General features: G+C 35.8%; 1 protein-coding gene across 5 annotated transcripts in view; it reads left to right on the top strand.

Annotated features, from left to right (window-relative positions):
* The window catches only part of SLIT2 (slit guidance ligand 2), a 260,071-nt gene extending 237,403 nt beyond the window's left edge, over positions 1-22,668 (top strand). For 2 of the 5 annotated variants that reach the window (XM_085059254.1, XM_085059253.1), the window contains 8 exons: positions 874-967; positions 2,786-2,923; positions 3,016-3,256; positions 3,594-3,724; positions 9,153-9,307; positions 15,346-15,634; positions 19,526-19,737; positions 20,820-22,668. In XM_085059254.1, coding sequence (XP_084915380.1) covers positions 874-967; positions 2,786-2,923; positions 3,016-3,256; positions 3,594-3,724; positions 9,153-9,307; positions 15,346-15,634; positions 19,526-19,737; positions 20,820-21,061 — 1,502 coding nt within the window. In that variant the 3' untranslated portion in view covers positions 21,062-22,668. Of the gene's footprint in view, positions 1-873; positions 968-2,785; positions 2,924-3,015; positions 3,257-3,593; positions 3,725-9,152; positions 9,308-15,345; positions 15,635-19,525; positions 19,738-20,084; positions 20,174-20,819 lie in introns of all 5 variants that reach the window. The other 3 variants (XM_085059256.1, XM_085059255.1, XM_085059257.1) reach the window with 3 other exon arrangements.
* Positions 22,669-27,047: the final 4,379 nt, after the last annotated feature.

Here is a 27,047-nt window from a genome sequence, read left to right as displayed (position 1 = left end):
ATGCTGGAATAAGTATATCTACCTTACAAACCAGTGATTACAATCTTAGCGAGTGCCCGATCCATGGTATCATCTCATTAGTTAGTCAGAGAACAAGACCTTGTTGCTCTGTTTACAAATCTGTGTTTCCTTTTCATAAAGTTGCAAATAAGATAATTTTTAACCATATTAAAATACCCTTTAGATTATAACCCATTTTGGAGATTAGAGCCACCGCCTCTATCAGCAAGGAAGCATAGGTATTTTACCTAGATTATTTTTCTCTTTTCTTTACACAGAACAGATTATAGATAATTATGGTACATTAACAAATGCAAAAAATGGAGAGTCATGTTTAAGGAAAAGTAGAAAACAAGTTTTCATTTTTGGATAATTGGAATTGTATTGACATGCAGTGATAGTAACAGGTTTTTTTTCAGGTAATAGATTACTTATAGTGATAGTGCAAACCTGGGTGTTTCTGTGCATAATGTGCTTAGAGATAAGTAAGAGAAAATCATATTGATGGCTTTTTTGTTCTAGTGAGAAGACTTTCAATCATTAGTGTTCCTATATAGCAGAGCTAGGTAAATATTGTAAATGAAAAAAAATACAAAATTATCATTTATACCCATGGATAGATTATAGAGTTTGAACTTGATATTGTTTTATAAAGGAGTTACCAGGTATATTATTATTTATTGTTATTATTTTTGTATTACTACTTATTAATTAGTATTTATTATAAAGGTATTTATTTTTATATACAAAGAAGTATGCGTATTTCAGTGTTGGCAAATGAATTTGTAGCTATTGCTTTTAAAATTCTATTCACTGATATTTTCAGGTCACTGTGATATTTTCACTGAATTGACAACATACATTATATTTCAGGTGAACTCTGTGAGGAGAAATTAGATTTCTGTGCCCAAAACCTGAATCCTTGCCAGCATGATTCCAAGTGTATCTTGACACCCAAAGGATACAAGTAAGTCTGAAATATTGTTAGAGTCCAACTGAACCGAAATCTGTATTTTTCTATCCGGTTTAGTTTCCTTGCCTTCTGTTTAAGTGGAAGCCAACTCAGTTCTCAAAGTACTGATTTTTATTATTATTAAGTATTATGGCAGTACAGGCAACTATTTTTATGTAAAGCTGCATAATTACCTTTAATGTGTCTTACTGAATTTTACTGATCCTTAACAGTTCTAATTCCAACCAGATTTTAAATAGAAACACAGGGTAATCTTTATGATTGTATATACAAAACCCATTCAGGAGCTGGGGCAGTAGGAAAATAATTGCATATAATTGAAGTGAAATAATTATATTGCTTTTAGAGAAGTAATTTTGAAAGAGATTATTAGGAAGGCACACTGGAAGGTATAAAGTAAAGAAGTCCCTCCCCAGGAAAGCTAATCTTTAATTACACCTTATTCTTATAATGATTAATTAGTCTGCATAATCTAAAGTTGTTTTAATAGGCTTTAAGTTAATAAATACAGGAAACCTGCAGCTTTAAATTGTTCTCACAAGTACCTGTTTTATTCATAGCATGCTTTTGTGATAAAATCAGATTATTTATTATCATTCCCACTACTTATGAAATGACATTTTATTTAAAATATGGCAAAAAATACTAAATATTCAATTGAATGTGAAATTAAGTTGATAGTTTTCAACTGGAAAATACAAAATTTGTTGGGTTTCTGTTGTGCATTATGTTGGTTTTTTATGTGCATTATGTTTGTTTTTCAATAAACAAAGTTTATTGTCTTATACTTTACTGCCTAGTTCATTAATCTTTCCTGTTACTTTCTGAGGTTTTAAATCAGAAAATAGCACATGCAGTATACTTCAAGAATGTATCTCAGATTTTTAATAGCATGCTTTATAGTCTTTTTCCCTTTTCTTATTCACACATGTTGAATAAAAAATGAGACATATTTGATTGAAGTACAAAATTTAAAGTTACAGGACTATTTAAAATCACTCTTGCCAGCTCAGAGCAAATTTTAGGTACTAAAAGAAATAACACCAAGGAGGAAATCATAAGATCTAATTAAATCAACTAAAGATGTCTTAATCAAAAAAGATATCATGATATCATGTGGCTGCATGGATTTGTAATCTTTTCCATTATTTTTTCACAGAGATCTGGGCATTCACTCAGTCTTATATATATGAGAATTCCCTGAAGAAATGCCATGAGAGTTGCACATGGAAAAAACCCAAACAAACCAAAAATCATTACATACTCTCTTGAGGATGTACCATTTCTAGTTCAGTGGGGATTCAGGGAGAGCAGAATCAGACTTGTGGAACTTAAGGGGGAAAATTATGCATAACCTTTGAGCTGTATGAATGGACCATTGCTCCATTCATAGCTGTTCAGCTGACAAAGAAAATAACCATCAGCATGAGCCTTGGATTATTTGTCTCAGTTTCACCAGCTAAGCGTATTGATTATGTTTAGTGTTTGCAGCCACATACAACATCCTGTAACATTCTGCATTGCTCATAAATTCTAAAAACTGTCAGAATTATTCATGAGGGCTCTCTAGATTTATACACAGTTCTTTAATATAATGGCAGGTGTGTAAACATTTTCACTAGAAAACCTGTTTTCATTGCATATGTAAATTCCCCACCTTATAATATGATTAAGCTATACAGTTTTTGCACACTAACATAATGCCTCTTCTTTCTTGATTTTTGAACGATTCAATAGTTCCTTAACTTTGTCATAATCACACTGTACCTTTTAAAGGCACTGTGCTATCCTGTTTGCATTCCTGTTTAACAGATGTGATTGCACACCTGGATATGTAGGTGAACATTGTGATATTGACTTTGATGACTGCCAGGACAACAAATGTAAAAATGGAGCACAGTGCACTGATGCAGTTAATGGATATACGTGTATTTGCCCAGAAGGATACAGGTGAGGAGGATCTGAAGGCAGTACAAACATGTATGTCTTCTGTCAAAGCTGGTTTTTCTTGGAAATACTGATTTTTTTCCATTTTCATTTAGTGGCTTGTTTTGTGAGTTTTCACCACCAATGGTTCTACCTCGCACCAGCCCTTGTGATAATTACGAATGTCAAAATGGAGCCCAGTGTATCGTAAAAGAGAGTGAACCAATCTGTCAGTGTTTATCAGGCTACCAGGGTGAGAAATGTGAGAAGTTGATTAGTATAAATTTCATCAACAAAGAATCCTATCTGCAAATCCCTTCAGCTAAAATACACCCACAAACCAATATCACTCTTCAGGTAAGTTTGCTTTTGTTGTAGATTCTCTTTTCTGGAAAAGAGAGTAAATTACTTTTCATGATGTTGAAAACAAACTAAAGTTGTCATTGGCTTGCTTAAAGAACTTTTAGAGTTTGAGCTAAAAATCTAGAAGAGTTAATGCAATAACTCTATATTCATATTGAAGTAGAGGGATTTATTGATAGGAAGAGAAAGAGTTTTGTCAGGTTGTCCTTCAAGAAAGAATTTTATAATGAAGTAACAGGCTATGGCAGTAAATGCAGAGATCCGCTTAATACCTCATTTTGAATAAAAACTTAATTTTAGTTCTTTCTTACTATTTCTTTCTTTTAACTAGGTTGCTACAGATGAAGACAGTGGGATCCTGCTCTACAAAGGCGATAAAGATCACATAGCAGTGGAACTGTACCGGGGTAGAGTGAGGGTCAGCTATGACACAGGATCATATCCAGCCTCTGCTATCTACAGGTGAACCTGGATGAGACACATTTCAAACTGAAACAAAACCTATATCCATTCCTTATATGAAAGTCACATCTTTTAATAGATGGCTAAAAGTAATACATGCAAATGAATGTATGATCAGACACTTAAAACCTCTTGCCAAAAGATGTGATTTTGTCTTGGCAAGTAACTCTAATACAGATATGTCAGAAAGATAATATATTATTTGATGCATTAAAGCGGAATAAGAGTCAGCTTTCAGCAGAATATTTATACATTTGTGTTACGCTCACATGTGGCAGGGGAGTATTTTCTTTGTTGTAACTGCCAAATAATTTCCTAGTGTGCTGAGTAAAATGAAAAACTATACTGTACAAGCAGAAATTAAATAGAAACTTCTCTTTTCTTCTGTGTTAGGAGGTCGTATAATCTGAGACTTTTCCCTGGAAAGTGAAGAGAAAGCTAAAAACTTGATTCTGAAAAAAGGCACTAACCTTGAAAAAGAAATGGCTTTTGCTTCCAAAACCATTAAGAGACAGAATCCACAGCTGTTCCTGGAGCATAATTTTTGAGGGTTTTTTAAAAATCAAATTTCTCTGGTTCTCTGAAAAATTATCACCTGAATTTTTTGGGAGGTATTATATAATTTCATAACAATTTGCAGACAGACATTGCAAGAGTGAGCAGAATGACAACAGGCATTACTTGCTGCCTTGACAGACCTCTCGGTGCTAAAACTATTTTCAGAAGTAAAAAGGAAATATTAAATCAGTTTTTCTTGAATCTTCTTTTTGCTGTATTTACACCTTTTGTGTTGTAAAATTATATATAGTGTATATTTGCTTTCTAGAGTTTGTAACAGTGACGCTGTTCTGCCTTCTATTAGGCACATTTCACTGAAAACAAATTATTTTTATAAGTGATTGTACTCCTATGGCAATATAAAATCAAAACCTTAAGTATATACAGCAGTGAAACAATGTTAAACCCTGTTAGGTAACAGTACCACTATTGTTTTAGTAGATTACTTAAAATATTCCACACACACAAAAAAAAAGCCTATAAAATACAATATAAAGCTGTTTAGAAAAAACATACCCAATAGGCATCTTAAAATTGCTTATTTTATTTTTTTTATGTCGTATGTATTTCATAAGATTTCCTTACAATTTCATGAAATGGTTTAACATGTAGAAATAGTATATGTATTTCAATTGTATACATTTTCACTTTTCCAAACTACCGCAATTCGAGATAATATTATTTTTCTTTTCTTTCTGGGGTAGGGCTAAACAAGAAGTTTAGATTGTTTTTCCATGAGTTTAACTATTTTTTTTGATTTTTATTTTGATAGGTATATCTGTCTGAGAATAGGAAGCAACAGGAATGAGGGTCATATGCAGTTCCAAGTTATTTTGGCTCCCATTTGTTTAATCTATCTAGAATTCTTCTTTTCATTCAAAACATATCTTTCCTTATCATAAATTTAATGCTTTTTCTAGCATTAGTGGAATACAATAAATACTGGTGATTTAAACTTGTCCATTATAGTTTTCTAGAGAAAGATTGAAAAACAGTACTTGCACACAAAAAAAAAAGCCATAAACATGGAAGGACTTAATAACAAAGTGACCAGTTAACAAACAGTCCAAATTAGGTTACTATTACAAAACAATAAGTATCTCCCCTACAGAGTTGATAATCTCTTTTGAATTATGTGACAAATGAAGAATGCAAGTGTAGTGAAGAAAGGGATGGGAAACGCAGTGACATATTACAGAGTGACACACTTGTTCAGTGAAGCAGATACATACTTTTGGTGTTATTATTTTTGTTTCAATTATTGTTGTTACTGTTATTAACCTCCATTTCATTTCAAATAAGCATGATGGTGAGTTTCTGAGATATTTGGAAACTTTCATTTAATAGTACAACTGTAATGAAGTCTTCTGCTGTTGAGGAAAGGCTGAGGGCATACCTTATGTCTTTCCACAATTGTGTGAAAGGATCTCCTAGCCAGGTGTGGGTCAGACACTTCTCACTAGCAACAAGCAATAGCACAAGAGGAAAAGGCCTTGAGTTGCACTAGGAGAGGCTTGGATTGGATATTAGGAAAAATTTCTTCATGTAAAGGGTTGTCGAGCACTGGAACAGGCTGCCCAGGGAAGTGGTGTAGTCACCATTCATGGAGGTATTTAAAAGATGTGTAGATGTGGTGCTTAGGGACAATATTTGCTGGTGAACTCAGCAGTCCTGGTTTAGTTGTTGGACTTGATGATCTTGGAGGTCTTTTCTAACTTAAATGATTCGATGATTTCATGATTCTATTTTGGAAGCTGTATATACATTTCTACACTTGTATATAGGTATATAAGTTCATCTGGTGATAGCTCTCCAAATTGCATACTCTTTGATTGCTATTTAAGGTTCTAGAAAGGAATATGCTGTAGCACAGGATCTTTTACACATTATACTCTAATCCCCTCATCATTTCTAGTTCTTACCATTTTACCCTCCTAGGATCTTAGTGATATTTCCTGCCCTTTTTAAGGTCTTTGCCTTCTTTGCATCCATTCATTGCATGTTGTGTTTCTGTAGCTTTGTTACTTTTAAAGCTGTCTCCTGGAATGTTTACAGTCCTTCCTTTAGTCCCTCCCTTTTGTTTCTCTCCTCCCTTCACTCCCTTCATTTTTTCTAAGCCAACTGCTTTACCAATGGGAACTGACTGCAGAAAGAGCCATCATCCCAAAAGCACTCATCAGTCAATCTGAGAAACAAGATGATGGCACTGCCAAGACCAATAAATAATATTCACTCATTGGAAATGGTTATTTCGAAAAATTTGATCCACTTGTGTTTTGTTCCATCTGGAAATCCACTTTAAAATGTTAACTGTTTTCTACACGAAAGAAAAAAAAACCTTTTCATTCAGTAAACTACGTTTCATCATATATTTATTGGAAATACAGGAATATTTCTTCCCAGATCATTTTCTCCTACAGAATACTAGAAGCCTTAAATCAGTTCTTCATACAGCTTTTCATTAGGATCTATGCATTCAGCTCTCATATCTCCAATGGGAAATGGGCTAGAAGTAATGTAAGTGCATTGGCAGGAAATATTGCAGATATGCCTTGAGTTTATTTCCGCTTCAATTTAAACCACCCTTACCTAGGAAGGCTCCTCTTTCTGCAGTAAATTTTTACCAGTAAAACAGTTTAAACCAGAGGCTTTTAATAACCACTCTTATCAGAGACACATTCCCTTTACACATTATGGTTTCTATACCCCTGGAATGACCTCTTGCTATAAAAGTACATTTTCTGTGTTGCTCCTTATTCTTTTAAATACTATTGTGTTAGAGGTTGATAAGTTGTAAAATAAGTTTTCTTGAAACAAGAACATTATATTAGGGTTTCTTGCTTCCTGAAGTCAAGAAGTCATATGCACTTTGACTTTTTAGCACTTTTTTTTCCTGGATTCATGGAAATGTATTAAATAACTTAATCGTGGCATCTTTTATATTGCTTGATCACAGCAAACAAACCTCTTGATACCTTGAATAAATCTTGCTCTTTAGGAATGATGAACCCTGAGCATTTCCTTTCCCCCCATGGAAACTGGCAGTCCTCATCCTGCTAGCCCCCATAAAGTGTTTATTGTGCCAGTGTCTGCTCTGTCATGTGTTTGCACTTCCACATAGAGCTGGGTGTATGTAAAGCATGCATGCTTCCGTGCAGATCTTTGATCCCCAGTGAGCAGAGGCTGTTCACAGAGAGTTGGTAATAAATGGCTAAGAAGCTATTTACTGTGTAACAGTTGTGAATGACCATGTGTGCTGCTGATCTGTTCCAGGACAAAAGCAGTTAGCTTAATTAAAACATCACTAAGGATGTTTTAAGGTAATTTGCTTGGTTTTTGCCTTGAGATTTAGGAACCTAATCTCTTTCAGCTATCCTGCTTTCTCAATGAGAAGAGCTAATTGACTGTGTGACTGTTCAGTCCATTTCAGGCTATCACACAATTGCTTCATTTAAATAACTTTTTCCAAAGGCTTAAGCTCACTTATTTGATGGTGTCCTGAAATAAATAAAGGCTTTCATGGAATGCTTTTAATGTCTGGTCTCTGGACTACAGCTCACATCTTCCATGCATTTATTCAATATACTCTATTTCTCCAGTGGAAAATGGACGACAAGTTATGCAAGTACAATGATATATTCAGTCCCAAAACTGAGTAATGATATTCTTCCTTCTCTAGTGTGCTTAAACTGTGTTCAAGCACAGAGTAGTTCCTGCACCTAAGCACTTGCTATGTAGATATTGAGGCTGCTAAGCAAAGGCAGCCATTTCTTGTACTATCATGAGTAGACTTCTCCTTATGCAGGGGGAGCACCATGCTTGAAACAAGCATTTTCTGCTTGACATTCTTCAGGAATTCTTCTGCTAGTGAGTTCATATCTTGTTAGTAAGCAGAAGGAAATGGTATATGTAGACGAGAAAAAAATAATACGATATTAATATTCACTGTACTAGCCAAAAGCTGAACACACTTAAATAACCATGCCCAATAAAGATAACAATAACTTTATTGCTAGTGTCAGTGGAACTGTCTGGACCAATGAGATGATTTTGTCTGGCAGGACTAAAGTTAGATGCAATTCCATATTCCATGAAATGGCAGATTTATGTATCACTGGAGTTGACTCAGGTCTTTCTACTTCAAGATACGTAAACCCAATACTCTGCTAAACGTAGAATACATACAGACTTGCTTGCAAATACCATCTTGAAGTAATTTTAGACTCACATAATGGTTTAGGTTTGAAGGGACCTTTAGCAATCACCTAGTTCCACCTTTGTTATGGGCAGAAACAGCTTCCACTAGATTAAGTTGTACAAAGCCCCATCCAACCTGATCCTGAACATTTCCAATAACAGGTCCACAAATTCTGTGGCAACCTGTCTCAGTGTTTCATATCAACCCACCCTCATATTAAAGAACTTTCCCTTTATGTCACTTCTTCTACTTAATAGATTCTATGCAAATTGTATCTGCCCTCTTTTAGTTAAAAACAGTTACCCATGTGCTGTTACTACAGGGCCTGGTAAGAAGTCTCTCTCCATCTTCCTTGTAAGCCCCCTTTGAGTATTGAAAAGCTTCTATAATGTCTCCCCAGACTCTTCTCTTCTCCAGGCTGAACAACCCCAACTCTCTCAGAGTGTCTTCATAGAAAAGGTGTTCCAGCCCTGTCATCATTAATGCAGAAGAAAGGATGTTACACTGTATTTGCTTTAAACATATGTGCATGTTTTAACTAAAAATGTATTTTTCAGGAGAATGCACTCCTAGAGAAGTTCTGTTCTTAAATTCTATTGACTCTTAAAGGAGAAGAAGGTAAAAAGCTGTTCTAACCAGACCCTCAACTGTTTAATATTGTTTATTTTGCAGTGTGGAAACAATTAATGATGGCAATTTCCACATTGTGGAGCTGCTAGCTATGGATCAGAGTCTATCTTTATCTATTGATGGAGGAAGCCCCAAGATAATTACCAATTTGTCCAAGCAATCCACTCTGAATTTTGATTCTCCGCTGTATGTAGGAGGTAAGGGGATCTTACTGCTTCTTACTAGAGGTATTGTAGATAATTTAGTCTGGTAACATGCTTTAAGAAACACATGGTAAGAGACTCATTCATCGATGGAACGCCTTAAAATGAAACTTTGGCCGTTAATGTCAATAGTTTCAATTTTAAAAAATATTATATCCTCAAACTGAACCTGTTGCTTTTTTACAACTATGTTTCATTTTTATGACTGTAAAATTTTGCAATTTTCTACTCTTGTTTAGCCTCTTATTATACTGAAGCAGTGTGCTTAACATTGTTTAGCTGCATGAAGATTTAGTATTGCCTAGTATAGCCATGTATAGCTTTAGTATATAAAGCCATGAAGTATAATTTATGTCTGGAGATCTTATTGCATAGGGCTGATAGGAGTAAGGACACTAAGTAAGCAGGGAACCAACTGGACAGTCACCTTGCAGTATGTGTCAGGGCTTGTTTTTTGTTTGTTTTGAGGAAAAAATTGTTTGCTTAAGTAAAACTTGCACAGCTAAAGTATTTGAAAAATTTTAATCATTTGCTGCAATTTACTATGTAGAACTGAGTTCAAACATGTTGTTTTAACTAGCAGTTCCTGTTGGATTTCTGATGGACCTGTGCAATCTAGGTGAAAGTCAGAAAATTCAACCAACACTGTGTGCCTCCTTACTTGGTAGCAAGTCTAAGTTCTTAGTGACTAGAGATTCAGCATGGTTTTTAAATACTGCTTAAAATCTACAGGTTTTCATGTTCTACTTAGTTTAACTTTATACTCTTACAAGATGCATGTAATGAGTTCTGATCTGTTCTTCCTGCAAAAAGAATACTTACTTTCTTTTTCATTTTACCTAATTCTTTTATGTCTGAGAATAACATTTTAAACTTAAGCATCTTGCCTCCTTGCAAAATAGTTATGCTATCAGTAATACATTTTTTGAATGTCTTCTTTCTCTAGAAAAGGTGCTTGTTATCCTCTTTCAAATACAATTAAAAGCTCAGGGTACTTGCTTAGATTTATCTCTAATGGAAAATAAAAAAAAAAGCCACTTTGATTTCAATCAAAAATCAATTATGTCTCCTATAAAAATAGTATAACAAGTGCTTCAGTTACAAAGTAACATGACTTTTGTCTGAAAATTCCCATTCTTCCCTTGAAACACTGGGGTTTTGTCAGATCTTTTCAGACTTTGTTTTTGCCTCCTTCCATATAAGATGGAATTTTAGGATATAATTCAACATTAGTCATCACTCTGCATACCAACAGAGAAAAAAATTAAAATTATCAAATATATCAGCTGCCTTTAAAGTTGCTTTGTATCATGGATCTTCAAATGAGGATTGCCCTGTAGAAGCACATTGCATTTTTTCATGTGTATCACTTCTGTTGTTTACATAGTGTCCTGTGCCACATTTGGAAAAAGTGGTCCTAGACTGATAAAACACTGTGCTTGCTTACTTGTATTGTCAACATCAGTTTGATTAATGACTGATGAGGCCAATTGTACTGCTTGAAAGCTGAGCTCAGTGCAGGACAATAATCCTCCTGTCTGTTACAAGCACCTTTTGATGAAATGAGGCCAGACTGCCAACTGTAAGCATTTATTCTGGGCACCTTCTTAGCACTGCGATATTGATTTGTGACATATGGTTCTCTTCTTTGCTTCTTCACCCAGCAGATCTGTGTCTCCATTAGGAGAATCATACTAATCTGCATCGTCATTCTTGACTATCAGAAGAATAACTCTCAGAAATAATCTTTTCCTTTAGTGGTTTGATACCTAAAAGCAGCAGTCTTTTGCATTCTAGTGCATATTCTTTTGGGAGGTCCTGCGTTTATTCTAATTCTTCACTATCAGGTTCCAAAATGTCAACTATTTCTGCTGTCATAGAAAATGTTGATCCAAAAAAGAATGAAAACCAATAATAGAAGCAGATTGTAACAAAATAAAGGAGAAAAAGCCAGTAGGTTGATGTTCAGCTCTTAAGCTTTTCTCTTCTTTATCTAATTTACCTATTTATGGTTTTTAAAATTCTTGAGATGGTTAATTTTCACTCTTGTATCTTTACATTACCTATCTTTTTGAGATTAATTAAATTTTTTCTTATCCAACTATATCTCGATTTTTTAGAGAATTTGATCACACATTTCCATCAGTTAAGAACTTAAATTCTTGCTAGGATTTTATGCAGTATTTTTATCTTTGCCAAAGTCTTAGTTTGACACCTTTATCATCACGTTGCTTACACTTGCTCTTACCACTTTCCTGCTAAAATGGCATTTCTGATAAGCATCACCTCAGTTGGCAGGATGAAGTTCAGACTTGACAGCAAGCCCTTGTACAGTGTGTGCTCTCATTCCTTCTCATTCCATCTCTCCCAGCCTTCCTGCTAAACTTCCTCTTTTTTTTCTTTTTTTTCTTTTTTTTCTTTTTTTTTTTTTTTTAATTTTACTCTTGGGTCACAATATTTAGCTTGGTTTGAAAGGGGTGATTTAACATTATTTTTACCAAAAGTGAGATAATCTATTTATACCTTTTGGGGTTTTTTTTAACCTCTTCCAAGTGTATGGCTCTTTTGTATGGTCAGAATACACATGCTTGATATTTTTCAGTCTTTCTATAACAAATTTCAGTAAATCATATTGAAAGCGCATGGCTTTTGTAAGAATTCTTAAGGGACAATCTGTTTCTTCTCAAAAATTCTTCAAAGGAGTCACACACATCACTGATACTTCCTGTTCTTCTCTCAGAAATTAGAGCATATTTTACTAGTTGAGAGTGGCACCTTGTTTCATGGATGTCCCTGTTTCTGAGGCAGGTAGGGTATCAGCTGCTTCTTATTTGTGCCTGCTCTGTTCTGGCAGCATCTAAAATAAGATACCTGTTTTGACAGTTTTACTGTGTGACTGTTACTTAATAGAGGGTCTTACCATTTGCCTCATTGAACAGTAATTTACCTGTAGTCAGGTTCAGTGACCAAAAGCTTAGAAGGGGATGGGAACTACACTCTTACCTTGCCAAAAATAGATCTCAAATATTTGTCTGTATTGTTTCTGCGGCAGTTCTTTCATAACTGGTAAAGAATCTTTATATAAAAATTACCTAAGAAATATTGCCAAAGAATATAAGCAGGTTTTACACACACTTTGGCATTCTGACATTTGGTAGCTTGCTAGAAGAAGCAAAAGTGTATAGGCTGAAAGCTTGTGTGTATGTTTGCATTATATTTCCAAATGTTTTCCTTACTAGAGAACAGAGGCAAAAATTTTCTGAATCATATGTGATATAACTGATATTATCTGGTATCATACATACATGCTCATATGGTTCCCAAAATCACATCTAGGTTTCCTGACACTTTCAAGTATAACATCTAGTTTAGAACTGCATTGGTATGCTTGGTTTTCTAAACCTTTTATTTTTACAAAGACTAAGTTCAGTGCATCTGTTCTGCTGAGATACTTCAAGCCTTTTCCATGAACACTAGCTGAGTGTGGCTTTCAAGGGTGAAGAGGCCTTCATGACTCTGCCCTGTCCCTGGTTTGAGAACATGGCAAGTAGATCTGAGGAAATAGAAACTCATGATTGTTTGCAGTCTGAGTCCTTTAATATAATAGTTCAAAGCCTACTTTACTGTAGTAGTTTGACTCTGGCTGGATGCCAGGTGCCCACCAAAGCCACTCTATCACCCCCCTCCTCAACTGGACAGGGGAAAGAAAACATAATGAAAGCTTGTGATTTGAGATGAGGATGGGGAGAGATCCCTCACCTATTGCTGTTGTAGTGAAACAGACTCAGCTTGAAGAAATAAATTTAATGCATTACCAGTCCAAATCACAGTAGAAAAATGAGAAGTAAACATTTCTTGAAGATACCTTCCCCCCACCACTTCCCTCCTTCCCAGGCTTAAGTTTTTTTCTCAGGTAGATGAGGGATATGGGTTATGGTCAATTCATCACATTGTTTCTGCCATTGCTTCCTCCTCAGGGAAAGGAGTCCTTCCCCTCTTCCAGTGTGGGGTCCCTCCCATGGAAGAGACTTCTCCACAAACTGCTCCAGCATGGGCCCCTTTTTCCCATGGGCTACAGTCCTTCAGGAACAGGCTGCTCCAGCATGGGTCCCCCACAGGGCCACAAGTCCCAAGACCTGCTCCAGTGTGGGCTCCTCTCTCCACAGTTCCACAGGTCCTGCTAGGAGTCTGCTCCAGTGCAGGCTTCCCATGGGGTCACAGTCTTCTCTTGAGCATCCACCTTCTTCAGCGTGGGGCTCCTCCAAGGGCTGCAGGGTGATCTCTGCATCCCCATGGTCCTCCATGGGCTGCAGGGGCACAGCTCCCTCACCATGGGCTGCACCATGGGCTGCAGGGGAATCTCAGCTCCCATGCCTGGAACACTTGCTCCTCCTGCTTCATTGAGCTCAGTGTCTGCAGAGCTGTTCCTCTGACCTATTCTCACTCCTCTCTGGTCACATCTGTGAAATTACTCTTTTGGGTTTTTTTTTTTTTCCTTTTTAGATATGTTATACAGAGGTCTTACTACCATGTCTGACTGGCTTGGCCTGGACACACTTGACAGGTCCATCCTGAAGCCAGCTGGCATTGGCTCCTCAGACATGGGGGGCACTTCTGGCAGCTTCTCAAACAAGCCACCCTATAGCCCCCCCCACTACCCAAACCTTGCCACACAAGCCCAATACACTTATTTAGCTGAGAAGATCAAAGAAGATTAGGCTCTTCAGCAGTATGGATACAATATTGTTCATTTCTGTAATCACTGAAGCCTAGCATAAATGAAATTACAATAACCTCTAAATGAAAGGCAGGTCTACTTCATTAGCTTGCACAGCATTTCTGCTTGACTCTTAACTGTTCAGGGTAGTATAGAAAATTATTAGAAGTATCAGTTTACATGGTTAAGGAGCAGCTATGCAGAACATTGCTGCTTTCTTGTCATTATCTAAGTACCAGAATGAAAATTGTTGATTTTGTCTAGGAATAAACCTATGCAGCTAATAAGAATATTTATTTTCATGTAAACAGATCCTTTTTAATACTCAGTGCACTTTGATTTCTTTTACTTGTGAGTCTCAGGACTCATTTAGGTATTTCTGTATTCATTATTAGAAAGTAGTATCTTAAGGACTATCTACTATTGGCTAATATGATGGCAATAAGTTAAAAGAAAAAAAAAGCAGGAGTAGGAGCAGAAGAAACTTCATGTTTACAAGAGAAACTTTAATAGTAATGTTCCTTCTGAATTATTCTTGAATGTTCATAAGAGGATAAGTGCATCACATATACCTACTGCTTTAATTACACCTGTAATAATTATAGAGTGTAACAGAGGAATTACTCTGAAAATGGTCAACAATGGAGACATTTGCATTGTCTAAAATTGTATACACACAAGTAGTTTGATGTTGAATTATTGTTATTATTTGACTCTTTCAGACTGTAATGGCAAACTATGAATGGCTTTTCATTTTATTTTATTAATCTTTTTTTGAGACATGCTATACAAAAGTATTTTTTGTTTTGGAACCTCAACCTGTTAAATTGTTTTTCCAAGAAATTTTCCATAGCAAAACTTCACATTTGAAATGTGTATGCCAGCTCCAATTTGATGAGCTTGTCCTACTAAAATTCTTCTGGACTGGAGTATCTTAGCTTACAAAAAATGACGTATCAGTGGCTAAATTACAGCTTTTGGTTTTCTGGGATTCAGAAACTACATGCTGTCCTGGACTTATATGCACTAAGTCAAAATGAGGCAAAGCTGACCTTTTCACAGTTCCGAGCTTCCTGTATGATGAAGTCTTACATACATCTTTTAAGTGTGACTTCGAGACTTACAGGTTTGGAGCATGCTTGACAACCAGGACAATTTCCAAAAACTAGATTATTGTTCATGGTTCTAGGCTGAATAGCTAAGAATAATTAATTTAAAATAAGCATTTCTTTTAAAGTGTTTAAAAAGTAGAGAAAATGGTATAGCAAACTCTGAGAATTATTACACTGATTATTCGCTGTTATTAATTTCCTAGGCATGCCTGTGAAAAATAACGTAGCAGCTTTACGCCAATCCCCAGGGCAGAATGGCACTAGCTTCCATGGCTGCATCCGTAATCTGTATATCAACAGTGAACTCCAGGACTTCAGAAACGTGCCACTGCAAGTGGGAATTCTGCCAGGTTGTGAGCCTTGTCATAAGAAAGTTTGCGTGCATGGAACTTGCCACGCTACCAGCCAGTCAGGCTTCTCCTGTGAGTGCGAAGGAGGATGGACTGGACCACTCTGTGATCAACAGACTAACGACCCATGTCTTGGAAATAAGTATGTCCTTCCTCAAGAAAAACCAGCATAATATGCATATAAGTCTCCTGTTATGTGTGTTTTTTTCATAAAAGTTCCCTCTTGCAAGAAGCAACAGAACCTGGGCATGTAAAAGGGAAAACAGCATCCAGGTTATAGTATATATTCTTTCCATAAACCTAATGAGGGAAAGTCCCCAATTTAGGGGAGCAGATTCACACATCACACTGAAGTTCTGCCTAAAGCCTGGGAGCTCTTACATACTTCTGTGTGGACTTCTTTTGTAATGACATGCATGGGTGCAACTGTGGGTATGACCCTTGGCACAAAAATAATTTTGAAGAAGTTTCAAATGGAAAAAATATATATTTCTTACTTTCGATTGTATGGAATGAGGTAATAATAATAATGATAATAATAATTTCTACAATATTTTTGAAAAATGATACAACGGATAGATCTAATTTTTTGTAATTTCAGAGTACCCCAGGTTTTAGCAGGAAAATGGATTTCAGTCTTTATGGTGAACTTCTTTTTAAATCTCTGTGTGTTAATTCTGTTTACTGATATGAACAGAAAATTTTAGTTTAGACATTATTTATATGTCTATAGAGAGGTTCACATATATAAATGTGTAGAAAGAGAAAAATATATGTATATTTGTGTATATGACAGTATTGGTATCTATGCATATTCATCTTTTAAATTTACTGTCAAGACAGATTCAATTTGGGTTCATGGACTCCCAGCACAAGAAGATCAGAAACTTCAGAAGTTCAAAGTTCTTCTGTATTTATTGATTTTGGGCAACAAGATGTCATTCTGTTTGTCCTTACCACTGTCCTCATTACAGCTTGGCAAATACCTTCATTTTTGTAAAGTAAGCCTGCTTGGATCCTTTGGCAGCTGCTTTTTCAGTGAAGCATTTGCCTGTGTAATTTTTGACTTTTAAGGACCAGTGGTCTAAGTTTGCTAAGAGATTCTAATAAGATGATTTTCAACTCCCATATAAAATTACGTTTAAATCATCTTTTCACATAATGTGTGGAGAATCTGACCCTTTAAAGCTTTATACAGCAGTTAAGCATGCTTTACAATGCAGTTAGCATTCTTTATATTGGTTTTCAGTACCATTAAGTTTTGAACTCTTCCCAGAGCTAGAGCAGTCAGGTTTTGAAGCATGTTATTATAGTGTTTCATTATTTATGGGTCTTTTTCTTACCCCTGTCCTCTTTCACAGTGTCTTTAAAGAAAGGAAGTCACAGCAGGCTAAAAAATACAAATGTGACTTTATCCTTTAATGCTTTAGGATTAAAAAATAACATCAAACTGTAACCAGAGGTTCTACTATAAGAAAAGCCAAAGAATTTCTTTAAACTGTTCATGAAATATTAGATTCTTTGTAGGTTCTTATAACTGTGCACATTAGCACCCGAACTGAGTGCTTTTTTGCAGTCAACTACAAAATTATCAGGGTCAGATGCAGAAAGTATCAAAAGTAGAAGTCAGTGAGCACAGCATTAGTATTTTGTTTGCTCTTGAAAGTACTGGGTTTGTTTCAGTTGTGTATAGTGCTGGGAGCTTTTAAGAGAGAAAGCTAAACTAAAATTTTTTATTTGGAGTGGAGGAGGGCTTTGTTCTTCTTCAGTTCCTGGAGATTTTAATTCTGTATTTTTTGGTTCTTCTATAAGTTGTCTATAGAATAGATTCATTTTATCTATCTGATACAGTTTGACAATCTGCTTTATCTGAGCAACAGAATTGTCAACAGTGGTCTCTGTTTCAAAAATATAGGTGATCTTTTAGAGATCCCTGCACATCATGAAAAGGCTTAAGAGAGATTTATTTTACCTACATCTGGGTGCTTGAATTCAAAATATAGTGTCCAAAGTTTGTTCTCTAGTCAGTAAAGGAATAAGCACATTTCAGAAGAATAAATTAGACCTCAAGTTGTCTAATCAACCCTCTGGATAAGCTCATTTCTCTCCATGACTGTGTCTGGAGCTTATGGCAATTATACATCTAACTTGAGTGGCTGACACAGGTACCTAAAATTAGATGAGATGAAACTGTGCCCAAGAGTTTGCACTTAGCTTGATGTTCCTTTCAGTACAGTCTGAAGATGAAATTTAGAGCTTCAAAGAGCAGGTGGAAACAAAAGTATGAGAGTTGGCATTAACTAAAATTTAATCATCTTCTAAGTCAAAGCAAAATTTTACCAAAGATCTTGACACAGATTGCTTTGATATCTAAAGCATGTATAGAATATGACAGGATGTCAGTGCCACCTGAGTAACTTTGTAGATCAGATGTCCTAAAGGTGGATGTTTTAGAAATAGTGAAAAGATCAAATGCTGAACATAATGAAAACTAAACAAGAGCTATCTGCCCTGTGATACTGTCTAAGCCTTCAATTTTGAATTGCTTAATAACAGTCTTGGAATATCAGACTTCAACCACAGGAACAATTTTTAATTTTTTTAAAGAACATAATTGCTTCAAAATACAAACTAATAGAGAAGTTTGAGGTGCTTAACCTGTTAGTTTTATATTTGCAGGTTTTAATCCCAAACTGGTTATGTTATCTTAAGAATTTCAAAATGAGATGTTGCTCTTAAAAGAATTGTGCTTTTACTACATGCAATTTTAGATGAATTTTTGCTATCTTCAAATTGAAACAAATTATTTAATTTTAGATCAAATAGGATTTTTTTTTAATCTAAAGCTTTTCATTTATTTAGGTGGCTGTCACAACTTACAAAGGAGGTTGTGAGCTCAAGAATCATACACTATGGAAAGGAAAAACATTAGAGAGGAGAAACATCAGGAAGGGTGATTTGTGTGTCAGGACTGCATTCCTCCCTACAGAGGGATTTTAACTGTGATCTCCCTAAGAAACAGTATGTAGATAGAAAATTTTTCTATCGAAATAGAAGTTAGAGAGAATGGCATTATTTTCGGAAGGACGTTACTGACCCTGTGCTACCAAATGAAGAAAGGGAAGTGATTTTATTCCAAGTCATTGATGATGTTTTCAGAAGATGAAATCTCTAATGTTCAGTTTACACCTAGGAACAGGGATTTAAGCATCCTCCTTTTGGAAGACATCACCTCTCTCTCAAAGAGAATAAGACTAGCTGTGTGTTCCCATACTCCTGTATGTCAGAACTTAGCAGATGTAGCTTAACTCACAATTTTTTTTGTCTAACAAGATTTGAGCCTGCCACAAATATTTATCAAAGCTCAGATGGGAGATTAGCTACCTTAATCACTTTGGGTGAGACTTGATAATGCACAGCCTCATCTAGTGTGAAGTTCAGTATTAATTCTAGATGAGTTCTCTTGCCCTGCAGGGAAGCACAGACCTGCCTCACACGTTACAAGACCCTGCTACTGGCAGTTGGCAATGAGACTAAAGTATTTGAAGGGAAAGCACATGTTCAGCTTGAAACTACCATTGCTTGAGTCAGAATAGTTTCTGTTAGGAAGTGCCTGACCTGTCTGTGCTGGGAATTCCATATTTCATGAGTGACAATATGGAGTTTCTTTTAAATGATGCACAAACCAGAATTCCAGGTAAGTTTCTTTTTTCTTTAGCTTGATTTTGCCATGTTCTTCTCAAAAGCATGCTGAATGTTTAGGTAGACAGGAAATGTTGTTTTTGATAACTGTGGCCTGTAAAATTTTTCCATAACACATCTACAGTGGCTATTTTCTGGTGAGAGAGAGTTCTGCACTGCAGCTTGTTGCATACCAATTATAAACCACTTCACTGCATCTCACTGAAAAAGTCCATTAAAAACAAAAGCAATTTCTTCTGAGTACAGTCCAAAGTATTTGTAGTTAATGTTGCTTAGCCTGAACTTTGATGAATAATTTATTTTTATTCTCTTGGGCTTGTTTCCCCTGTAGATGTGTGCATGGTACCTGCTTGCCGATCAATGCATTTTCATACAGTTGTAAATGCCTGCAGGGACATGGGGGAGTCCTCTGTGATGAAGAGGAAATGCTGCTTAACCCCTGCCAATCCATCAGGTGTAAACATGGCAAATGTAGGCTTTCAGGACTTGGGAAACCATATTGCGAATGCGGCAGCGGATACACGGGGGACAGTTGTGATAAAGGTAAAAAAAATTAATTAATGGCATTGTGGTCTTAGAAAATAGGCTTTTTAAATACAACATGAACAGCCAAGCACATGAACAGCCAAAAACATGACCAATTTTTTTTTCCACAACACACACATTTGTTGCTTTTTTTTCTACCATAAGAATTTATCTCGATGAGAGAAAAATCAAGTCTTTTCCATGAATTTGTTTACATTTTGAGGATTTTTTCATCAGATGTTTTGCTGTGAAAACATTTCTTTTTTTTTTTTTGCCTTTACACATTTTTACTATATTTAACTATTACCTTTTACCTGCTGTATCTTTCTGTATTTATTGTTTCTCTACCTTCTGCAACTGAGAAGCCAAATCCAATGATTCTGCTCCTAGTTTTATCACAAACTCTACTTTTGACCTCTCAGCTTCAACTGATTTATCACAGCGAATTATGCAGGTGAGATGGATGAAAACAGGATGACTTTTCCCCCTACCTTTTTCTTTTTCCTTTGTCTATCAAAGCTCTCCCTCTCCCTCTCTTTCCTTTACCCCAGATGGCATTTATTTTGTATTGTACATAGATGTGAATAGAAGAATATGGTTGTAGAACTTTTAACAGATGTCTCATTTTTAGCTGGCTTTATACCTCAGTAATTTATGAAGTTAGCGGAATGTAACTTATATTAAATAAGAGTTTGAATAATATTAAACTCCAGGTCTAATAAATTAAATTGCATGCTCTCTGAAACATTTCCCTATGGTAAACAGAACCAGCTGCAAGCAATGTAGGAACAGAAGATGTGTATTTTTATAAAAGAGGAAAAGATTTAAGCTTCCAATTTTCTTGTCATTGTAATAGCTTCGTATTTATGGTTTACATACACATAATATAAGCTTTACGGAAAATAGGAGGTACAGGGAATGAAACCCAGCATTAATCAAATTACATTGGGTAGAACCACTAGTTTCCAATACACAGTCTGAGTCAAACTTTAAAATACCAATCCCAACTGCAAACAGTAACACAGCATCTTCCTATGTTATACATCCTTTGCCCTGTGTCTCAAAATTGCATCTCTCATTTTAAACGTTGTTTTCCGCAGAAATCTCTTGTCGAGGGGAACGAGTCCGAGATTACTACCAAAAGCAGCAAGGGTATGCTGCGTGCCAGACGACCAAGAAGGTATCGAGACTAGAATGTAAAGGGGTCTGTTCCACCGGGCAGTGCTGTGCGCCACTACGGAGCAAGAGACGGAAATACTCTTTCGAATGCACTGACGGGTCGTCGTTTGTGGACGAGGTTGAAAAAGTGGTGAAGTGTGGCTGTACAAATTGTCCCTCCTAAGTGTCCCTGTCACACTTGTCTTTTGAAAATGTTGTATACTTATTGACCGTGTCGGACTAATTAATGCTTCATAGTGGAAATATTTGAAATATATTGTAAAATACAGAACAGACTTATTTTTATTATGAGAATAAAGACTTTTTCTTCATTGAAAAAAAAGATTCAAGTGCTTGAACTGAGACTTCTCATACCCAAGAAGAGCTTTGAAGAAAAAAAAAAACAAAAACCTGGTAACATTGCAGCAGAGATGGGAAACTTTAACTGCTTTTAACATGGATTCTTCTTTATGACATGCTGAAGATACACTGACACTATACACATGTGACTTTCAACTTAAGAGCTCAGAGATGAAATACTGACCTGAACACGAGGCTTGCTTTTTCACTTTTGTATCAGTCTATTTTATTGTTTTGACAGACCATACCAATCACTTACCTATGGATGAGGAAGCTTTATGAGCAAAAAGAATCAGAATATACAGAAATAACAGTTGTTTGAAACACATTTTGTCTTTTTGGAATTATTAAGCATCTTGAGAAGATGGGGTCTCATTTAATGAATGGGAAATGGGAGATACAAGAATATACTATAATCCTGAAATCTCCTGATGATGTGTACTTTTATGTCAGCATGTTAGCAAAAGAAGCATAAAAAAGTGTTTATCTTCCCTTTTACAGTATTAATTTTTTGTAATATAAATGTTCCGGGGATGATAAAATAGATTATTGATGGATAAATTAGTAATAATATGGATTTCTGTTTCTATGAGTTCTAAACAACTCTATACAGTATTCGGTTTCATTGAGAAATATTTATTGTATCAAAGTACGTTGTACTTAACCCTTTTAGGCCATCCCTTTTACTGTTTTTCAATGCTTTAATATATATTAATTTATATTTGTCCCAGTATTTTTGTAATTTTTTTAAAGGACTTAAAAATCAGGATTATTTTGCAATAGAACTAACGTAGCATGTCGTCTTGGGGTAAATGTTTTCAGTCTGTTTTCTCCTTTCCATTCCCTTTTACTTTTCCTTAGAATCTGACCACTTGGTGTCACTGAATAGAAAGTGGTGACAATTTGCAGTTTCACATATGGCAGATATTCAGGATACCTTCCAAGAACCTGTAATATATGACAGAAAGTGTCTTTACACTAGGTGGCAATTGTAGAGAAGTTAATTTTCCCTATATACAGTACTTACAGAAAGTAAGATGGCGTGTAGAAAAATACATTAGAAGATAGATCTTTATAAATTAATATTCCCATGGAGCTCTTTACCTTTTTTATAAAAAAGAAGAAAAGGCTGTGCTATCAAAAACTGTGATTTTCCCCAAATAATAAAACTACTTTACTGCCCTAATGTTCCCCATGTTAACATGTTGCTGCTAAATTATAATGTAGAATTGGTAATCAATAGTGGGTTGTGTTCTTCTTTCAGTAAAACCCAGGGTACCCTGTAAAAATGCAGATGTTTTTTCAATTTTATTTTATTATTTTTTTTACAAAAAAGTTAGATGTACATGTGTAATGCAGTGTGCTTTGTCATATTTGGACTGATATCAGTAATGCTACTGATGTTTGTAAATTAAACAGATATTTACTTCATTAACAGCTTTTATTTGTATTCTTCCGAGAAGTTTAAATTGTCTAGCAGCCTTTAATTAAACATCTGTTGCAAAGAATATTTGGTGAAAAAGAGAATAAAACCCAATCCTAGATCTAGTGTATTCATTGCTGAAAGTCTGAAGAAGGAATTCATCTTGGGATGATTACACCTAGAGGCAGTGACATCTGAAAATATTTGTGCATTATGAACTCAGATGAACTTATACCAAAACTAAGAAAAGACTTATAAATAAAGTACACTGCAGGAAAAGGCAAATTGATTCTATCCTAATACTTTAATGGTTATAAAAATGGCAATTTGACACTTGTTCTAGCAAGTAATTTGATTCTTCAGAGGGATTCATTTTCACTAATCTTTCACTAAGTATTTTAAATTTAAGCAATTGGATGGGATGATAGTTAACCAGGTTTATCTTCTCTAATATATTTTTTACCAATAATTCTGTGATTATTTTAGCTAGTCTAGAATTTGTCTAAATATCCAATGAAACAGCCTTTGATATAAGGCCTTCTTTGCAGCTTCTATGACTGCTAAAACTCTGCTCTAAATAGGGGTAGCTTTGAGGAGAAAAAGAGTTGGTTTTGCCTAACAATGCTTAAGTAGTATTCCTGGATGTGGAAAGATATCTTGTAGCTCAAAGTCCCTGTACTAAGTATCTGGAGCTGGATTGCTTTCTGTCCTCATATTGACAGAGAAAGGGGAACTTTGCAATGGTTTTCAAGCAATGTTGGCAGCTACTGGTGATCCTGAGGTCATTAAGGGAACGATTTTTTGTGGTCTCCAAGAAGAAACAAAAAAAAAATCCCATTTAAATTAAAAGAGGGGAAAAAAAGACAGAAAAAACCCACCTGAAACCCCAAAACCAAACCCAGCTTTGTCACCTGCTTCTCTGAAGGAAAACAAGGCACCTACATCAAGTGGTGATTCAGCTCTCCTTAGCCCCCTTTCTCGTCACTGAAAGTCCTCAAGCATCACTATGTGCCACTGTGCCTGACAAGAGATAACTTCCTCAGTGGGATGGGTCACCCTAACACCTTTCTAATACCTAAATCAAGTTTCTTGTAAAACTGCTATAATAGGCTGCCTTGCACCTGTATTCCTCAAAAGGGAAATGTGGATCTGATGGAACTGTAACTCTAGGTATCACTACTACAGTGGAGAATTTAGTTCACTGCTGAACACTCCAGACAGGTTTTCATTCAAAATCATAAGTCACGCAGCTTTTAACACAGAGCCTAGGCATTAGATTTTTCTCCTTGTGTGTGCTACCTTCTCTAGGAATCACTCTCATACAGTCTGCTTTTAACGTATGGAATAAAATCCATAAAATGCATTGGATCTGAAGGATACAACTCAGTATAGCAACCAAGTTCTCACTTCAATTTAGCACTGCATACAATTCAAATCCTTTTTTCATTAGAAACCAAGAAAAATAAAACTTGGACATTCCATACTTTTCTGCCGGTATTCTCAAAAGCTGTAAAAAAGAGAAAATACATGAATGCTTCTTAATTTGTACTGGTTCATGCACAGCGCTTACTGTCATCTCACAGATGAGAAAATTGTGAAAGAGCATGAAAAAAGACCATTCTTGAATAAAGCTAACAAAAGTCATTGCTCTTCTTTTAACTTTGAAAGTCAATTGAGAACAGCAGCTATCACACATGGAACCAGTTTCTGCAGTCTGTATTAATGTTTCTGGGGCAGATTGATATTTGAGGGATAAAACACTGTTCTAAGCAGACCCATGGTAGGCTGTGAAGAAGCTTTGAGAGATACGGTTCATTTTATAAGCTCTATTGTAATAACAATTTTGTCATCAGAATACTTTTCATTGCCATATGGGGATACCATGAGCCTTAGTATTTCAAGAATTGTTATAACATGAGGATGCTCTGTGTAGGTGCCACAACCAATATAACGCTCATATGATGTTATGTTATGTCCTGGAAAGAGGAGCATGCAGAGGTTTTGTAAATTACAAGAAGTCTGGCAGACGTGATAATCCACAGTGTACTTGCAGGGATGGTAGCAAGGCAGTAGAGTAAGTGGATTGTCACCATGTAAGTTTCAATGAGAGGATGACTAAAATGTGGTGACTAAGGTGATGACTCAGAGATGAGGGAGAGAGTGGTACATTTTGGAAAGGAGCTTGCTGTTAAGAAGAAAATGCCCAGAACCTTTGGACAAGTGTCAAGAGTCTTGGGGGCTGTTTGTATTGAAGCTCTATTTTGGGAGCTTTATCTGTAGCTGCTTGAAACTTATGGGTTTAAAAGAAACCTTTTTACAGTTCTGAAAAACACACACGATCTTTCTGTCTTGAGTTAGCTCCATTATTTGAAGAAAAGTATATCTTTTCAAAGCAATTCAAAATCCCATCTTTTGGTTCTTTTTTCTTCCCCTTTGGATGTGTTATTCCTGCAGTAGCTCATTAGGCATGCAAGTGTCTGTGCTTCAGCTATCCCACCTTGCAGTGGAGAGCCTGGCACATAATTTCAGTTCCCATGAAGTGCAGTTCACCAGCTGAGCCATTCAGGATTCTTGGCTTTTAGAAGAAATATCTATAGTCAGAGCTGGTATCGCCAATCTATTTAAGATTCCTGGAGTGGAAATCAGAAAAGCATTGGTAGTTGTGACTGTGTAGGGGCTGTCAGGAGTACAGTAAAACTGAAGTGTTTGCCTGCATGCCTGGAGAGCCTGGTTCATCCTGGAGAGCCTGCTCTTTCACTGTGTTCTTTATGTATTTTGTGTTCCTGGGAGACTGGGAAGTCGTGCTCATCCTTTCTAAAATATTTTAGAGTAGAGGGATTTTGTGTCCTTTTGCAAATAAATTGTCTAGGCTGGAAATCATAGGCCTCTTTGGCCCTCAGCCAGGTTAAACTGTGTATGTATACCTTAACATCAACTATCATCTTGGACACCAACAGATCCTGATGTTAAAAAAGTGAATAAATCTTGCTCTCAGTTTAATAAAACCCAGATGGGAAAAGCAAACCAAACAGAGAGTTAACAGCTCTATTCACTAGTCTCCTGGGCTCCATGTGATTAAATCAGAGTTGGAGGGTATGTTCCTGCTGCTGCTGTTCTGGCCAGTGTCCGTAGGGGTGATGGCCAGCAAAGGAGAAGTACTCTGTCAGAGCTGCATGTCATTTGTCAAGCTGAGAAAAAGCAGTCATCTCACTGAACAGCAAGACTTCTGGCTGTCCACAGTCCCAGCAAATATGCTCCAGCTTTTCAGCATGACACCCATGCTGCAGGAATTTTGCTCAGCCATGGGAACAGACTTTAAAACTGCCTCCCAGATTCACAACTTCATTTCAGAATACTGATCTTAGTAGTGCTTTCTGGTCTTCCCAGCTCCATCCTTTTATTTCATTCCAGATTAGAGGTAAACTCCTCTAGTTTTACACATCAAGCCTCAGTACTCTCAATCACTGCCCTATACTACATACAGGAAATTAAGACTTGGGGTTTTTTGTTCTTTTTAGGTGTTCATTAACATTTATAGAGGGATCAGGAGACCTGCCTTAAAGAAGAAGGTTGTACATCCAGCTACAGAAAAAAAACATTTTCATGGGCTTTATAATTCAGAAAATGTTAAATTAGCTCCTGTGAAAAGTCTGACATCCATAGATTAATATAAACTTACTCAGTATATGTATTTGTAGACTTAGACCAGGGGAATTGTTACCTGGTTTTGTCTGCTACTACTTTTTTTTTTTTTTCTTTTTTTTTTTTAATTCCTTTTAGGATACTTTCCATATGACAAGAGACAAGTAAAGATAGGATTAATGTGCCTGGGCTGCTTACTCTGTCATTAAAGTTCCTTAAAATTATCCAGTAGCCTTTCTTTAGGACATTTTTTTCTTTCTCAGAGTTTTTCACATTCTAGACTTCAATGTGTTGTTTCTATGAAACTTTGTCCACTTTGTTTAATTTCCAGAACAGATTTAATCCTTCCAGAGAGAGGGAAAAGATACCTCTTTTTATCCTGCAGCTGTGCCTAAAATCTCTCACAGAACATCTTTAGAAGTATGTTTTCTTTCAAAGTCCTCTGAGAATAAATTAACTTGAGCTGGTTTTTACTGCAGTTTTTTTTTTTCTTTTGCTTCTGATTAGCTTTATTTATTTAATCACATTTATGTGTTTCTGCTATGGCAACAGCAATAACAGGAATACCTTCTCACCTGTGCTTTAGAAGCTGCTTGAAAAAATAGCAAGTTTTAAAAGTCTGAGGTTTGCCTGTTCTCTCTCCTCTTTTTTCCTTCTTTTTTTTTTTCATTTTGTTTTTAATTGGATATCCTTCCATAACAGTTCACCCATTTTTGTGTAGTTTTATGTTTGTTTTGTAGAGGAA

This window comes from Lichenostomus cassidix, chromosome 4 (genome assembly GCF_008360975.1).
Source record: "Lichenostomus cassidix isolate B80296 chromosome 4, HeHo_3.0, whole genome shotgun sequence".
Lineage (NCBI taxonomy): Eukaryota > Metazoa > Chordata > Aves > Passeriformes > Meliphagidae > Lichenostomus > Lichenostomus cassidix.
This window is presented reverse-complemented; position numbering and strand designations above follow the sequence as displayed.